Here is a 19,157-nt window from a genome sequence, read left to right as displayed (position 1 = left end):
TAGGTGCTTCTATGGCCAAGCCAGGGTTGTTGAACTATAAAACCATACTGCTAAAAGAATCCAGATTTCAAAAGATAACATTCAAATGATACATACATTGTCACCCATATATTAAATTTCAGCACTTAGTAATAAAATAGAACCCTCTCATTAAGTGCCAATATTTTACTCTGTGAAGTGAGATCCTAAAGGAACATGTCTAGCTGAGACCATTTACTTTGGGAAGAGAGCTGAATATCCTCACACCTACAGCTGCAAAATTCAGTGAGACTCAGAGCCATTGCAGAAGAAGATTTTATTTTTGTATTTCACCTGGAATAAAATACTGCCTTTGTCTATGGTAAAAATTTTAACTATTGTGGGCATGGGCATAGCTACTCCAGAATGTCCAAATCCTATCTGGGAGCTGTCTTGAAGACAATATTTTCTTGGCAATATTTTCTTGGCAATACTTTCTCAATGGTTCCAAATAAATTTTGAGGGTGGAAATGAATATTAAAAATAGGCAAAGCATATTCAGAGCAAAGTCTAGTACCTAATATAAATCAACACTCAGAGTAACCGTTTTTTTCTGTGGAACCCAAGTGTTGATTTCTTTAGTGTTTGTAAATTGCCTACATGAATAGGGGAAATGAAAGGTGAGCCAATAAGACTCTCTGATCACTAAATGAATGAAGCACAACATGATGGAAAAAGAAGTGAGCAAAGGTCTGTTTTCTAAAAGATAATTTGATCTCAAAAGTTTTATATGCAATATATGTCTAACAGTGACTCTCGTGGTTGCAATCAGCTGGAAATTGAGGGACATTTGTTGATAACAATGCAAACTGGCTCTTGATTAGCACTGATACTTGATCCTAAATTTCCAAAAGTGATGCCAATCATAAACTTTTAATTAAAAATCGGTAGGCAGGATTCTAGGAAGATGGCAGTGGTGGCAGCAAAATTGTTTAATCTCTTCAAATCTGCACATAAAAAAAAAATAGAACTAAATGGCCAAACTAAAAACCCACAGACAACACTTACAAACAAAACTAAGTGACAAGGTATCCCCAAGATACACACACACACACACACACACACACACACACACACACACACACACACACAGGAGATCAGAAATGTGTGTGTTCCTAGTTCTGTTCACTGAAGAGACCTAGGAAGGATGGCCAAGCCGGGAATGGAGAAACGAACAATGAGCAACCTAGCACCCAGATTGTAATTAGATTCCAGGCTTCAGCTGGGAAATGTTTAAGGTAAGAACAGAACATCTTAAGTTGGATAGAAAAGACACTATCTACAATTACTAAATCATTCAGAAAGATTCCAGAAGCCAACCTGAAGAGATTCCTGCTGACCCCAAAGAGGGCAATTTGAGCTTCCAAAAGGATTATAATTGCAATTGATTAAAATCTACTGAGTATGTTTAAATACATTTGGTTATAATGGTATTTGAAAAAGACAGGCCATCAATTCTTTGTTTTGAAAACTGGTGAATGACGGGAAAGAATCAAGCTCCTATGTAAACCGTATCATTGGTAATCAGATAAGAGATGAACAAAAGCGTCACTTTATGTAAGTGTCCCAATGGTTGAAAGAAAACAAGAGATGAAAAAATTATAAATCATCATTTTTCAACCCTCAGTGACAAACAGATTTAGGCAAAGAGCATCAGCAGCTGCTATCATCCCATTGAGACAACCAGACATTATGTGCCTCTAAAATGAGCATCACACCTCCTACAGGTGCCATAGGGATTGCTCCCGAGTCTGGTTAAGTCTCTGGATCCAGCCGCCAATTTGCACAAATGCAAAGGGCAGAGAAACTGTGAACTGCACCTGAAGTGTGCAATCTGTAAAGCCCTGACTGTGGGAAACTCTGCAAGTCACATGCCCTGGCTTCTTCAACAGAAAAACTGTAAGAAAATGAAAATGAAAGATGAACTTTTAGATTAAAAGAGAGTTAAAAAAATCCATTAGAAAAAATTTGTTTTGAAATGGGCAAGACTAGACTATTATGTCTGAGGATACACATTTAGCAATAAAGCTATAATGAAAGGTGAGGAAGTGATAAAAAAAACAGGACAGGATACTGGTTACTTTTGTGAGAAAGGAGGGGGGTGACATGAGGATGAAACACATGGAGGGTTTTCTGGGATATCTTGCAAAGTTTTGTGTCTTCTCCTTGCTCATACAGCCACCATGACAGACTGCACAATGGCCCCCAAGATATCCAGATAGCCCATCATGGGAACCTGAATGGTACCTGATACGGCAAAGGAGACTTTGCAGCTGCCAGTAAGGATCGGCCATGGGAGATTATTCTAGATTATCCAGGAAGATCGTCAATGAAATCAAACGTGTCTTTATAAAAGAGAGGCAACGGAAGGAGGCAATGTTACCACTGACTCATGATGCTATGCTGCTGGCTTTGAAGATGGAGGAAGGTGCCACGTGCCAAGCAATGCAAGGAATGTCACGCTAGAAGATGAAAAAAGCAAGGAAACAGTACCTCCCCTAGAGCCTCCAGAAGGATTGCTTCTCTGTCTACATCTTGTTTTAACCTAGTGAACATGATTATGGCCTTCTGATCTCCAGAACAGAAAGAGAATAAGTATTCTCTGTATTGTGTGAAGTCACCAACTTGCAGTAATTTGTCAGAGCAGCCATAGAAAACTAAAACACCCATAAAAATTAAAAAAAAAAAAAAGGCGCCTGGGTGGCTCAGTCGGTTGAGCGACCAACTTCAGCTCAGGTCATGATCTCATGGTCTGTGAGTTCGAGCCCCGCGTCGGGTTCTGTGCTGACAGCTCAGAGCCTGGAGCCTGCTTCAGATTCTGTGTCTCCCTCTCTCTCTGCCCCTCCCCCGCTCATGCTCTGTCCTTCTCTCAGAAATGAATAAACATAAAAAAATTTAATATAATAAAATAAAACACCCATTAAATTATACATATGGTTGTGTGTGTGTGCGTTAAATTCTGTGTTTTATTTTACATTAAAATGGTACAAAAGAGACAGAGATAGGGACAGTGAGAAACTTCTGATGGAATGGTCCCTTCTAGAAACTAGTGAGTTAGGCAATATTCTGAGCAAGATTGTAGAGACACTTGGCAGATATGCCAAGGAAGCTGTTCACACACGAAGGAGGAGGTTAGACCAAAAAACTTTTTAGGTCTTTCCTAATGCAGAAAGGTTATAATTCTAATGCTGGAAATAGCAATAGCAATTCTTATTTTGTGCTTAACTATGATGAGAAGAACAGAATTGATTTTAAAGCTTTCCACTGAGACATATGTATTTTTTGGGATAGCTGTTTTCCTCATTTCTTGCTCCATTGAGCCAGACTTTGATGTTTATACCAGCCACACAAATCACTCTTCTACTGTACTTATATCAAATGTTAAAGTACAGATCCATAGTCCATAGTTCCTCCAGTTTTCCCTTTCGTAAATCCCAAATTATTGTTACCATTATTCTATTTACCTTGCACGGTCAGATTTCCCTGCTAGGCCTGTTCTATTTCCCTACAAGTACTTAAGGCCTTCTGTCTCCCTCCGGTGTCTACTTATCCAGGAGCTTTCTAACTTGTTTTCCTAGAAGCGATAAGACAATTATACTCCATAAGTGAATGTTGATAGCAACTTGGGTGGTAAATATTTCAACATTCCACAGTATCATAAACGATCTGCACCACGCTAGTTACCTTTTTGTAAGGGATTCGTCATTATCTTAAGACCTGTAAATGAACATAAAGTTATATTATGTCATTCCCTAGAAGGAGAGCAATTGCAGAGTGTTTATGTGCTTATTACCCAGTCAGAAGCACAGAGACACTTGCCGCAAATATTTCTCACACCACGTCAGGGCATAGTGATCACTAAATATGATAAGAAACACTTAAAAACCCAATTTTACTTTTCACATAAAAATTTGAAATATCATAATATGTATGAAGTTCTAATATGTATGAAAGGTTACACTGAATAAATCCACCACCCGCTTCAAATCAAATATATCATCTTAAACAAAATTAGGGGTGCCTGGGTGGCTCAGTTGCTTAAGTCTCAGACTTTGGCTCAGGTCATGATTTCATGGTTCATGAGTTTGAGCCCTGCGTTGTCAATGCTCTCTGCTGTCAGTACATAGCTGCTTCGGATCCTCTGTCCCCCTCTCTCACTGTCCCTCCCCCACTTGAGTGGCACACTTACTCTCTCTCTCTCTCTCAAAAATGAATCAACATTAAAAAAAATCAAAATTAAAATAAACCAAACAGTGATGGCAGATCTGAACAAAAGTCAAAGAAAAGTAGACTAGGAGATGTAAAATCATAATTTTGATTTTGAGGAGAGTATTAATTACAGTTTGGTCTGGGTAAAAGTTAAGAATAAATATCTACCTGCCACAAAAGACCCACCATTACTAACTTCTTATAAAATGCTATAAATGCAGTAAAAATTTTGTCTCCAATTCTTTTTTTCATCACTTTCAAGGGTGGTTTTATACTCTTCTAATTCCAAGAAGACAGCAAGATAAAGTGGGTGCAAAATTCTAAACTACATTGAAAGTACTAATTTAGGTTGGCGGATGTGAAATTGCAATTGCTAATCTTCTGCACTGACCCTTTTAAAGACATGCTATATACTTATTTGTGGACTAGAAATAGCTTATTGATAGCAAGGGACAGAGGGCCCAGCCCTCTGTCTCATGGCGGCCACACGTCTTTATCAGCTCGCTTCAGTTACCTGTAAAATGACATTGGACAGGTTTACCTCACAGGCATGTTGTGGAAAGCAAATGAGATTCCCCAGTAAAAGCGAAAAAAAAAAAGTCTACTGAAAGATTCTTTAAAAAGGATAATCTCTTGGTCAATATCTAAAATGTCAAATCACCAAATGTAGTCAAAATTTGAATAAAATTATGTCTAAGGGCCCAGGAGATACAAAGGGACTAGAGAGGTTTTTTCACTTTTACACTAATTGTTCAAATTCATGAAGATGTTAATATTTCTATATTACAAATTCTGCACCTACACACACACACAAAAATATATGACCAAACTCACTGCTCTCACTTAAAAGTAACTGACATAAAAATTTTAGGCCAGTTAGGAGATATGAGACATTATTTAATTCACCTACCTCATTTTACAGACAAGAAAAGTTATGTGACTAAAGCATGCATTCTCAAAGGAAGCGAAATTTGGAATTTGGAAGTGGTGAAAAAAATCCTTTTAAAAGGTAAAATGCATATATATACTGTACACAAACAGATACGTAACATATTTGTAATGTTAATATTTCACTGGGGACTTATTAAGAAAAAAATATCTAAAAAGGCTACCCCAAGGCAGTGATAATGGAAAAAGACTGAGAAACACTTGGTCAAATTTATGAGGGTCCAAATATTGTGATTAAGTATGGCCCTCATTCCAGTCTCCTACAGTCATCATAAACTTTCTATCCTTTGAAATTATATCACAATTCTACACATCAAACATTTGTTCTCATGGACAAAATACTATCTGGATGTGGTTATAATTACTTAGGATTTGAAACTGATGACCAAAATATTACTCACTGTTTTATATTAACAGATGCTATTATTCTAGAAGTATGGTATGGAAATAAAAACTCAGCATTAAGCCTGTAGATTCTGTTTATTCTTTTATTTTTTTCAGTTCTTTTTTCTTTTTTTTTTTTTGAGAGAGAGAGAGAGAGAGAGGAGTGGGGGAGGGGGCAGAGGGACAGAGAGAGAGAAAATCTTAAGCAGGCTCCATGCTCTGCGCAGAGCCCAACCTGGAGCTTGATCCCATGACCCTGGGATCCTGACCTAAGCTGAAATCAAGATTTGGACACTCTACCGACTCAGCTACCCAGGCACCATGATTCTGTTTATTCTTGAATGGGCTGGGCTCACAGGAATCCAGGTTGGGGGCAGGGCCGGGTGACATGAGGTATGAGGGGCAGCTATGAAGGTGTCACTTGTGATCTGAGCAAAAGAGAATGACCAGACTAAACGTTTATTCTTCCTCTTAAGCTGCTTTAGTCTTCTGTTACATAAAAATGAGTACATTTTCATGGGGACAGTGAGAATAGGGTCAAACAAATTCTTAGACATAAGAATCAATAGAACCAAACAGAGAGAATAGAATCACATGGTGTAATCTTACCCAAAATGTGCGTGGTAATGTTTCACTAAATTTTCCACTGAAGACATAATATTAATTACAGAATCATAACATTCCCCAAATGGAAAGGATTCTAGAGATCAGACTAACTTCTTGGTGTATGCATGAGAGAACTGGGACCTAGCAATAACAATGTTAAAATTGAGGCCCAGATTTTCCTTTTTAAATTTGATCACACAGAAGTATATTAGGGATGCGGTAATCAGCTAAGAGGTCATGGGCATTCAAAAGTAGGAAATTTTAGGGGCGCCTGGGTGGCTCAGTCGGTTAAGCATCCGACTTCAGCTCAGGTCACAATCTCACACTCCGTGAGTTCGAGCCCCGCGTCGGGCTCTGGGCTGATGGCTCAGAGCCTGGAGCCTGCTTCCGATTCTGTGTCTCCCTCTCTCTCTGCCCCTCCCCCATTCATGCTCTGTCTCTCTCTGTCTCAAAAATAAAAAAAAAACAAAAAACAAAAATGTCAAAAGTAGGAAATTTTAGAGTTTAAGAAACTGTGAGTTTTTTACCTTCAAAAATAATAGGAACAATTATTTGGGGTTTTCAAATTTTGAATGTGAGAATTACAACATTAGTTCATAATATATTGGGTTTTATTTTTTGGCCATATACCTCAAGATAGGAAAGTACTTCTGATGATGTTTTTGGTGCTGTAAGAATTCCTGAATTCACACATGCCAGAAACAGAGCTACAAAAATATATGACAGCCTTGATCAAGAAGACAATTCCCTGTTTCCCAAGCATAAGTGCAATATTTGTAATTATTGAATAAAGACAGATATTTAAAATAAGCTGAAATTTAGATTAACGAGACAAGGGTTGTTAACACCTATAGCCATAGAGGGGATGCTAAGTATCTAAATAAATAACACTAAAACAGAATTTTTTTTTTTTTTTTGGTGCACCAAAGCTCACTGATGTTAATCTGAAATTTCTAAATACTAAAAGAAAATCTATGAGCTTTTTAGGGTGTCTGTGAAAAGTATTAAAACATTTTTCATACTGATGTGTTTTTAAGCTGGATCTAAGCAAAACTGAATCTACAACTTTTTTGCTGTCAACCAAATACTGGCCAAAAAATGGAATAAAGTAGCATCATATTGACAGTGTGAGAAAAAAAAATTCTTTTCTGGGGCGCCTGGGTGGTTCAGTCAGTTAAGCATCTGACTTCGGCCCAGGTCATGATCTCATGGTTCAGGAGTTCGAGCCCTGCGTCAGGCTCTGTGCTGACAGCTCAGAGCCTGGAGCCTGCTTTGGATTCTGTGTCTCCTTCTCTCTCTGCCCTTCCCCTGCTCCTGCGCGTGCGCGTGCTCTCTCTCTCTCTCTCTCTCTCTCTCTCTCTCTCTCTCTCAAAAAAAAAAAAAATAAACATGAAAACAATTAAAAAAAAAAGATATTCTGAATGGTTTATCCCATGCTAAAATGGTGGGGCGCATAGGACGCATGCATGAGGAAAGGGCCATATGCATACAACCCAAGAGAGGTGGCACAATTTACACATCAACATAGTCCTTAAAGTACTTAATCTTTACTCCTTTTCATGGACTCTGGTTCAGTTAATTTTCTTGGTATTGAGAAGCTAAAAAATAAGTTACAATCGCAGAAAAACTCTGTGACAAGGCCAAATTTTCGGCGTGAGTGTTACTCACTAACAGTACAAGAGAAAAAGAGAGAGGGCCTGTTCACTATGTCTGGCTTTAAACAAGAAAAGCAAACTAACGAGCTCTTTAAAGACTTTATAATCACCAGTCATGGCTCTAAAGTAGGTCACTTCCTCCTCCCAACAGCAGAGTCTGTGAGATTCGAATATTTACATATCAAAACATTAATGATTACACTTCTAAACAACGGACAGAAATGCTGCTCCTAATTAATTCAGGCCAGAAAGTATATATCTAGCATCTAAAATTATAAGATTTTAACAATTTTGATAAAGTTTTAGCGTTCATTAGTTAACAACTTTAAAAAGCAGTAGGTAATATAAAAGATTAAAAATATACATGCCTGCTGTATTTTAAAAATAATTAACCAAGTATATGTTTTAAATTAGAATCACTGTATGACTACCAAACACAAATTCTTCCCCAAAGCACTGCTGTGAAATCTGTCCCCTAATTATGAGAGATGTTATAATGTGAAGTCCATGCAAACTAACGTGTTCTTGGAAAATTTTCTCTCCTGTCTCCCACTTTGACTCTCTTCTAGAGAGGCAGACAGGGGGTATCTGAGAGTTTGCATCAACAGTGCCACTTGTCATAAAGAATCATATTTTACAGTTTCACAGGGGACTAGGAAAAAAAAAGAGGTGAATGGTGTGGTAAGCAAGGGGCTACATTCACGATTAAAAGTACGCAATGCTAAACTCCATTATGAAGACAAATAGGAAAGTACAACTTCATTGTTGAAAACAATTTCCCTCCTATCAGTCCAAGGATGCATGCATCAATATTGTAGATGAACTGTTAATTACAAAATCAATTAAAAATTATTTCTAAAAACAGTCACGCGTCCCCGGCTCTCATGGGGGCAATTTGGGCAGAAGGTCTCATCTCACTAGGACCGCGCCAAATCACAAAGTCGTCATCCACAAGTAAGCAAAAGCAATCTGGTTTTTCATTTTTCAGCGCGGCTGAGCCCAGCCTGAGATTGATCGTCACATATGGCCCCAGAAAACAAACTGTCAATACCTTGAATGCTGCAGAATTTGAACAAATAGCCGTCCGCCCATTCAAGCCACTCATTGCATCCCATTTAACAGATTTTATTGACAGTTTCCTTCTTGTAATTAAAGGGAAAACTACTGGCCAGCAACCAAGATAAAGTTCAAAGATAGGGTCAAAACAAAAGCAGATGGAGGGGCACGGTGTGACTGTCAATGGTACATAGCATCAGAGCATGTTATTGACATGCAGGTATCTAATGATCAGCACGTCATTAAGGAGGGATCTATCCTGAACTTTATGCAAATGCTAACAGAGACTTAAGACCACAATAAAGCATTAGGAGAGGCACAAAGGGAAAAACAACAAAGCAGCAACGATTTTTACTTATCAGAGGTTGCTATTTCAGTACATTTCAGTTCAAATGTAAAGACCATTTATTCCCATAATTCTTAACCCTTACTGCATAGGTGGTACCTTTCAGAGAAATACTCCAGCAGAATTAGGTTTCTAGAGAACTCCAGAATACAAGAAAACAGAGGATTCTTTGATAACCAAAGCTAAAAACAACACCAAATATGTTTTTCCAATTGCAAAATGTGCATTTTTGAGGGGGAGAAAAGGTTTCTGTGTATCCATAATTCATAGGTATTTTCACTTGTGCCTACAAGACAATAGAGGTAATTTTGTCCTGAGAGTGGCCATTTACACTACCAGTTAGGAAATGCATTAGGTGCCAAAAGTTTCACCGCTTTTAGTAAGTAAATATACTAAAAATAATTCAAGTTGATTTCTCCTGTATCTAACTTTTCACTAGAAAGCTGTAATGACTATAATTTTGCTGTCTCATACAGAATTTACAACTGGGTTTAGCAATTCCCTGAAGAAGTTGAGGGAAGGGTAAAACTGAAATATTAAAAAAATGTAACAATGACTATGTCAATATGCCAACCTGAATTAGCAAGAGCTATCGCTTTGAGGGTGACAAATTCTTCTTTCTCCAGCTTCATGCTCTTGTATTTCTTTACCAGCTGCAGGATAGCATTATTTAGGTCAAGAAGGCCTGCTAATTTGGACTGGTCTTCATCCATTATATAATCATCTGCATAGACAAGTTCATCCTCAAATGAAAGAGATCGGTATACGACACCAAGGATCAAAATTTCCATCCAAGCACTCTGCAGAAGGCTCATCTGGTCCGCCAGGGACAGCGTGGAGAAGCCTGCATGGGAAGATGGGCAGATCAAGTTACTTTAAAGCCATAATTTCATAATGCAACATTAGTTTCATATGGTAGTCGGCTTCTGCATCGGTGCTCAAAATTATGCTGAGCTTTGATTAGATGCTCTTACATTTTTCCCTGATCATTTTGCAAATGGCAAAGTAAAAGTCACAAACCAGTTCAACTTGTTGGTGCTTTTTATAAGTTTTATGGACACAGCTGAGGAGACTGGAACATAAAAGCAGTTTTGTTTCTTTCATTTCAGGAGAAAATAATACGTAGTCTTTAAATATACTCAATTTCTGGCTGGAGTTTTTATAAATGTCTTACAGGAAGTCAGATTTTCATCTACTTCATCTCTAAAAATTACTACTGATAAACAACATAAAAGTTAAAAAAAAAAGAATCCCAAAATAAAGGAAAACAAACGTTTAGACTCACACTGTAGAGTGCAATTTGGAAACATTTCTCTCTAATAGTCAGACGTTCAGTGAATAATGGGTGTTCTGATACCTGAAAGAGACTTCTTAATTTGATATTCTGCACCCACGGATATTTAGCATGAAGTCCTCTTAAAATGGTGATTATTGGTATAAAAGAGAGTCGAAGGGGAGCCTGGGTGTCTCAGGTGAGCATCTGACTATTGATTTTGGCTGAGGTTACAATCTCACATTCTTGAGCTTGAGCCCCATATCGGGATCTACACTGACAGTGTGGAGCCTGCTTGGGATTCTCTCTCTCCCTCTCTGGCCCTCCCCTGCTACCACACTCACTCTTCTTCTTTCAAAACAAATAAACTTAAAAAAGGAAAGAAAAAAGAAAACATTCTTTAAAAAGGAAGAGAGAGAAAGAGAGAGAGAGAGAGAGAGAGGGAAAGAGAGAGAGAGAGAGAAAGAGAGAGAGAGAGAGAAGACTACTTATACTTAGCAGCCTGGCCTCCTCACCAAATCAAAAAGGCAGAGTTTATTCTTATTAGGATCCAGTTATTTAAAAAGTTAACTGTGGAAGCAATGGGGTTCCATGGATAGCATATAGGCAGAGCCAGATCCTGAATTTAAATATTGGACCCACTCAGCTACTGTGTCTTTTGCCATGAGCAAGACAATTCACCTGCACCTCAATTTTTATTTTTGTGAAATACAATATAAAACCCAGCAAAATACTAATGTATAACATAGGTTCAATAAATGCAGCCATATCAAATATTACTTTTTTCTTAACTATCGAACTACCTGTATGACTGCTTTAGTTCTTCAGTAACAATCTGGTCTGCATTCACACACAACACACACACATGCTTCAAGTTCCTTCTGAGCTTAAGAAAACATGCAAACAAATTTTAAAAGAAAATGTGGTTCAATAGGGAAAGCAGAAGTTGTGCCTTTAAACCTAGTTAGGAGTTAAAATGTCTATTTAGATCTCAGAGGGACTAGATCTGGATTCTAAACGAAGTCCCTTTCAAAATAAATAATAAGTAAATAAATAAAAATAAAAGGAAGGCGTGGTGATACCTGATGATCAGCCACCTACTTTTTCCAAGAGTCCTAAAAAAAGAAATATTTCTTAAATCTTCACTTTCATTTCCAAAATTATGCCCAGGAATTCCAAGAGCGATCGACCACCTCTGTGGTTTTTGAGGACACAGGACTATGATTTAAGATCTTGCCACCAATAATTCTATAGGAGAAAATTGTAATAATGCAACTTATGAAATCTATTTTTTCCTCATAAATACCCACTGCCGCCCAGTCTACTTAGGCTCCTGCTTATGCTCATCACTGTTGTTCCATTTTTTATTCGTATCAAATTGTTCATGTCCCGTGTGATATAAGAAACTACTGCACAATAAGGAAAAGAAAGTGATTTCCTGGCCTGTTGGTGAAAACCAGTGGTTTGCCATTTGGCACCGTTAACTAGAAGTATTTAATGAGATCATCAAGAAGGATTAGTCCAGCTTTTGTCAAGGATGGTCTTCAGACGTGTGTAAAAAGCGTTTCTTTCATTGTTTATCAAGCTGTTTACACATTACGTGACAGAGCTTCTTTTGAGCTGTCTGTGTCAATCTTTTTTTCTCTTTTTCCGTGCCTTTTGTTTTGGTCAGCATAATTAACACATTTATTAAAAATAAATTCCTATAAAGATACAACAATCGGTAACATTTCAAACAGTCAAAAGAGTAAAATAATGGCCTCGCCTGAGTAGGTTAGGCTCCATTTGCTTCTGATCTTAAGAATGTTACACCGACGACAAACAAACACTAGTGGTCTTTTTTCTGTTCCCCCTCCAGGAAAAAAAAAAAAAAAAACATGCAATGCAAATCCAAATATCTCGCTCAAGAAAAGGGAATAGTACGATTTCTTTTGTGCATGAAATAGACGAAGAAATAAATGCTCATCCAGAAAGTTACGAGCCAAAAGGGATGGCTGTTCCCCTTTGCCTTAGTTTTCTTGTTCCTTTTCAGGCCCTCAAGCAGCAGTTTTTCTGCAGCGGCAGACGGACAGAGCGTGTAGCCCGCAGCACCTTCCTGCGACAGCCCTATTCTCCCTCCCGACACTGCTGTTAGTAAATAGATTCACACATTCTCCAATCTCCACACATCTTTCTGCCGAATAATTAAAAGCAGGATGATTAGTTTATTGAGTGGAAGGAGGAACTTTTTTATTGAGGTCCATCCACGATTTTATCAGGGCCAGCACTTTTACGGTTGTCAGGAGGATGCAGGCATCCAATTTTTCTTATCTGCCTGATTAATACAAACGCTGTTTCAGGACGCATTAATTAACAGATACAAATCTACGTTCTCATGGAAGGATCAATACGGAGAAGAAAAGAGGCATCAATGTGAATTTAGTGCTGATGATGGAGAAGGCACGCTATCGACATTTACGTGCACGGAAACTTTAAAGTTGCACAGGGGCCCTTTTGTCCCTGTGATTTACAAATTAACGACTTTCAGCCATAACAATGTTTCACACATTTCTTTGGGGTTTAATTAAGCAAAAAACAATAAAATTTCATTTTTTAAAGTGGACCCTGCAATTTGTTTGCTCTCTGTCGATGGCTCTGTGTGTGTACGTGTGCGTGTATCTTTCCTGTAAACTTAACTTTTTTCTTTCACTTCTTGATGAAATAAAAAGAAGAAAAAGGGTAAAGAAAAAGATGATCTCTCTCATTTTATGTATTTATTTATTTTTGGTGAGGGAGGAGGTGATGATGAATATAGGTTTGACAAGTTTGCTTGCCTGATATCCTCAAATCTATTTCAGCTGATTAAAGGAGGTGTAATTTTGCAAAACGGTAGGAAAAAGGACAATCCATGCTTTACAGAGGATAAATAAAAGTCCGGACTTTTATCCCTTCTTGCTCTAGAAATAACTGAATCGCAACACTTTTAACCCTTTCCTACCACACTTCTGCAATCTGGAAGCTGTTGCAAAGGTCGCTTTTGCCCAGATGCCTGCGTGGCAGCGAAACGGCCTTGTTATGAGATTATCGTGCTCACCTGCTCACTAAGGAGGCTGCATACATCACAGACATTAGCTTTTAATTCCACAAAGTTCTTCTACTGCCCCTTAGGAGTGCTAGCTTAAGACACATTACATATATAAGCATATCTGGATAACATTTTTACCAGTGGACCTGAGCAAAGTATCAAAACCTAAATGTCCAAGATCTAACTAAACTGAGTTTAAGGAATTTTTTAAAAACACACTCTTACTGCTCTCTTGGCACACACACGCTTGTGTCCCAATGATAATTACTTGTGTGCACCTTCACCCGGCATTTAGTGGTGTTTTATGGCTACTGGGCTACAAATTAGAGGTTCTCATCACCTATAGGATTCAGATACCTTTGGAGAGAAACCTCTCTCCCAAGTGAAATAAAATATGCTTTGCAGTCGTGTTGTGTGAACCTCGTGTTTTGTGCGTCCTGGGATCTTAATCTTTGGTGTGTGACAGCTTATAGTTTTAAATGTTCAGCCATATTACAGCTTTTTAAAACACACTGATACCACGGTGCATTTTTTTTTTTTCCTCCCTGGCTCCGGCCCATTCTATGCCTATCGCTGACAACTGGGATCTCTCTTCATCTCTGTCCCGGAGTCAGTGCCATTTAATGTATCTCAGGCATTTTGCTAGCAGAATGACTCTCTACCTTGACCCGCAGTTAAATAGCATGTTTATCTGCAATACAGTGTGCTCCAAATAAACCAGATGACAGTTGGGAATAACATCACTTGGAAGGATTGAAAAGCTTCTCAAGAGGCAGGTACCCCTGAAGTAATAGGCTTGAAGAAAGTATGTTCTGTGCCAGCCCTCTTGCTTTCTTCTACTAGAAACTTTGGAGGATGGCAGTGGTGCCATGGGCACTTGTCAAGCACTTTTTTTTTTTAGCCTGGCAAACTGATGCACTTTGCAGTCAACTTTCAGAAAAGGCTAAGCATTTGAAAGTGTGAAGGGCAAAAAATATCTGACGGCTAGTCTTCAAAAATACACTTTCATTTCAGAAAGCATAAATGTTTATTTCCTGAACGGAGTGTTGACAGAAATAGGCTGCAGTGCAGGCATCTGGTTTTAACCCCTGCTAGGCATTTTCTTCTCGGCTGCTTCCTTGAAACAGAGAGCAAGCATTTTAAATCTTCGGGGTGTCCGTTAATATCAGTTAATCATGGCATTGATTTGCCCGCTCACGGTTTTTGAACTGTAGTGTCTCTGTTCCGCAAAACATTGACATCTTTCAACGAATAGCATATCATGCTAGAATTGTAATGATGCCAAAATGACTCACGGAGATCGCAAACAAAATTCATGGAGAGAAGGTGAGCGAGCAGTGTGGCATAAGCTAGATTCTTTCTCTCTCATACAAATGAACCTACTGTTTACAGGAACTAGGGGAGACAAGAATCACAATGGCACTAAGATCTGGTCTTGCCTACCAGGAGACCTTGTTAGAGCTAAACTTTATGTTTAAGCCAGTTGCTACTTCACATATGAGCAGACATACCATTTGCTGTATAATTCACAAAACACACAGCTCTGGGGTTGCAGGGTGTATGTATATATGTGTGTGTGTGTGTGTGTGTGTGTGTGTGTGTGTGTGTGTGTGTGTGTATACATATATATATACACATATATATACATACACATATACATATATATACACACACATATACACACACACACACACATATATATGTAACATATACATATATATATATATATATGCAGGGTGTATATATATGTATATATAACATATAAAATTAATATATATAAATATATAAAGATCTTTTTTCTATTTTGATTTTTACAGAAATGGACTTTATAGGCTGGCACTCAGTAGCGGCTAGAGTTAAGCCAACTACAGATGGTCATGTGCTAAAGTGAAAGCTGGAATCTTTACCTGGTGCTATCAGAAGCATTTTATTTAAAATTTTTCTTTGTAATAGATGGTAATTATTATCTATTATATTAGTACCTAAGCATTAGATACAATACCTCCAATATTATCCTTTGAATCTTTATTCTTTTAGTTGGACCATAAACCAGATTTCATTAATTCAGGCTCAATCTCAATTAGTTTGGGTAAAATACAACAGTAACTAACAAAAATGGGACAGCTCCCCTTCTTGTGATTTGATCAGCTTTCAACATTTGTTGATTCCATAATAAATCTGTTTCTTTTAGTTCTTTCTGTTTCTTCAGTTCTGTTTTTATACTTCAAGTATGATTCACAGAGATTTTATGAAACCATTATTTCAAAATAGTGGTTTCATAGGAAAAGTGTGGAAATCTTGCAAGACAGAATTCAGATTCAAAAATTCTACGTGGCAAACTTGACCAGCATCCATAAAACTTAGTAAATGGTCTGGGTGGTGATGATAAATTAAAGGAGGGTAGAATAGAATCATAAAGGCACTATCTACTGGTCCAAGATGGAATTATCACTGTTAACTGAGTTTCCAGGTGCAACTGGCCACTGACCACTCATGCTGATTATGCAAACAGCCAAATGAATTTTCAATTAGCCCACTCATGGGCACAGAAATTAAAACCATGCCCCCATGGCCCTGGTGAAATGCCTTCTTTAGTAATTGCTTCTTGTTTCCAAATCCAGCTTGCTAAAAAAAATTAAAATTATAATAGCAGCGAAAGAAAGATATTCCCAAGGGGCTACTCAGAAAAGCCTGAAAATGGTAACAAGAGTTTTTTTTTTGTTTGTTTGTTTGTTTCTGTGAGTGTGGGAGGGTGACAGCTGCCAACCTGCTTTGAGAGGAAAAAAAAAAAGAACTAGATTTGGGGCAGATGATGTAAAATAGGAATACGGAGACCATCTAGATGAAGTGCACAGTTCCTCTTTGGAAATTCCACTTACCTACCACTGCTGAATGATTACAAATGTTCCTTTAGCTTTCCCCAAACTCCCTTTTACTTGACCTCAACTTTACTTCTCCCATCCTTTCATCTAAGCCAAGAAGAAAGAAAAATTGTCAGAAGGCACAGAGAAAGGTATAGGCTGAGCTGCTTTAAAGGAGGGATACCTAATGGCTTTCTTTTCCCACAACCTTTATTTTGTGCTAGTTGAAAACAAGACAGCTCTGCCTGGAGAGTTTCCCTTTTGATGTGACTACATTTTGTTTGACCATTGAGAAAAAAGGAAGGCAGTGCCATATAATGTAGGACTCTAAAAAAAAAACACCTTAGTTTTCAGTCTTACTTTGGGAGTAGACGGATGTGGAGTAGGAAAAAGCTCATTTTGAAGCCACATTTCTGGTTTGAAAGAAAAAGATCCAGTGCCTGAATCTGACTGGCTCTACCCAATCACTGTTGGGGCTGGTCAGGAAATACCACAGGGTGCTAACGGGGACCTGACCAATAGTCCAAGGAATATCAACCCAGCCTGGGCATCAGATGTGCGGGAACTGTCTTCAGGAAATTCCCAAGTCCTCATCAAATTTGGTCTAATACTTGATTTAAAAATCAAGCCTTCAAAATAAATGCATACTGCCTCTATCTGAACTTTGAGGATTTGTAGGCTGACAGACATTTCCAAAGACTTTTAAAGAATTTGTAGGAAATAAGTAATGTCAAACATTCAAAAGCTAAAGGTTGACTGCCATTGAGGGATATATGATGAAAGAGGCTAGAGTGGGGAGCAGTGACATTTTGAGGTCTGGAGATCTAGGTTCTACTTCTACTCACACTCCAACCAATAGTGCTAACTTGACCCCTGTTGTAGGTTGATTTGTATCCCTCCAAAAAAGAGGTTATAATTCTCTCAGTACCTGTGAATGTGACCTACAAAGATAGGGTCTTTGTAGATAGTCAAGTTAAAATGAGGTCATGAGGGTGGGTCCTAATCTGACTGTAGTTTCATTAAAAAGGGGGAAATTTAGGGAGGGACATACACAAACGGAAGGAAAATGATGTGCAAGTACACAGAGAGAATGCCATTTACAAGCCAACAGATGCTTGGCCACCAGAAGCCAAGAGAAAGGCATGGAACAGATTCTCCCTTACCACTCTCAGAAGGAACCAACCCTCCCAACACTTTGATCTCAGACTTCTAGTCTTCAGAATTGAGTGACAATAAATTTCTGTTGGAAGCCGTCTCATTTGCAGCACTTTGTTATAGCAGCCCCAGCAAACTCACACAGACCCACAGTTGACTTCTCATCTGTGAAATATGGACATATGCGAAATAGGGACCAGACATCTTTGAAGAAGCTTCCAGTTCCAATGCCGAGTGATTCAGAGTATGCAGCGAGAACGACTGACATGAAGCACAAGGGTGTGTGGGTAATGGTGAGCACCTCAGATAAAGATCATTGGACCGAGAGTAAATCAACCTAGCACTGGGTGCCACCTGTCCCACCAAGTGACTGTGTGACTCTGGGGAATGAGTCAACTTCTCTGGTTGCTGCCTTTTCATTGGTAAAGTAGGGAAGTAGAAACAAATGTCCCTAAAGGTTTGGTCCAGACGTACATTATTCAGTTTCCAATGAATTTTGCTGCAGTTGTGTAACAAAAGTAAAACCAATTGACATTTAATGCATCTATGATAAGTGAAGCACTATGCTTCGACCCATTAGGATATACAAGATGAGTACAATATAATGCGTACCCTGTAAGATGTTACAGTCCAGCAAAAGTAAATTAGAATACAATGACGAAAAGTAGGTAGGTACCATAAGAAATGATCAAAGTGTACGGATATGTAAAGGAGGAAAGATTGGTGTTGGTTGTACACATCCTCCTCAATGTGTCATCAATTTCTCTCCTCCCTTACTCCCCACAGTTTTGGTTCAGATCTCCATCATCTCTTTTGGAATAAAGGGATACCAGAATTCTTATCTGGTATTTCCTTCTTCCATCTTACCCGTGGCTATTTAAGCATTATTTTTAAATATGAACTCTAAGCATGCCATCCATTGGCCATGATGCTTTCTTGGCTTCAACCTCTCCAGTGGACAAAAAACTGAAACCCACCGGCACAAAATGGAATTTCTTTCACTGTTTGGCCCTTTTATCCCTTTCCTGACACATTTCCTGAAAACTCCTCTTCTGGTAACTCCTCTGGAGATGGCGTAGCAGGGTGAAAAGTGAGCTCATTTTCCCCACCCTGTAGCTCTCCTACTTCCGAGATTAACAGCATCACCATCTGCCTGCTGTCTCACTCCCAGCCTTTCAATGTTCTATCACCAAGCCTTCCTTTTCATATTTCTGAAACCAAGTGGATACATTCATTCTTTTCCATTCCTACTGCCATTATAATTATATCGTTCCTATGTAGCATCCACGGGCATAGTTTCCAGCTGTAAAATATGAAAGTGGAGCTCCAGGTTAAAGCCCTAAACAAGTAAAGGAGTGAATGTGATGATGTGCCACCTGACAGACAGATCTTTCCCAGTGGGCTGCCATGTTTTCGGAGTTCTTAATAGTGGAGCCCTCCTCTTCCTTGTGCCTTGCTGTAATCCTGGCACCTGCAACAGCACCAGCCACGTAGCAGGTGCTCCACAAATTTGTGCCAAATCAACTAATGAATCACAACTCACTGAATGGCTTTCACAAAGAATGGGACACTGGAAGTGAAG

General features: G+C 38.5%; 1 protein-coding gene across 13 annotated transcripts in view; it reads right to left on the bottom strand.

The window, feature by feature from the left end:
- The window catches only part of ESRRG (estrogen related receptor gamma), a 624,471-nt gene that overhangs the window by 7,505 nt on the left and 597,809 nt on the right, over positions 1-19,157 (bottom strand). For all 13 annotated transcript variants that reach the window (XM_053208859.1, XM_027074972.2, XM_027074969.2 and 10 more), the window contains one exon: positions 9,797-10,066. In XM_053208859.1, the coding sequence (XP_053064834.1) occupies positions 9,797-10,066 (270 nt within the window). The remainder of the gene's footprint in view (positions 1-9,796; positions 10,067-19,157) is intronic.

Source organism: Acinonyx jubatus, chromosome E4 (assembly GCF_027475565.1).
Source record: "Acinonyx jubatus isolate Ajub_Pintada_27869175 chromosome E4, VMU_Ajub_asm_v1.0, whole genome shotgun sequence".
Lineage (NCBI taxonomy): Eukaryota > Metazoa > Chordata > Mammalia > Carnivora > Felidae > Acinonyx > Acinonyx jubatus.
This window is presented reverse-complemented; position numbering and strand designations above follow the sequence as displayed.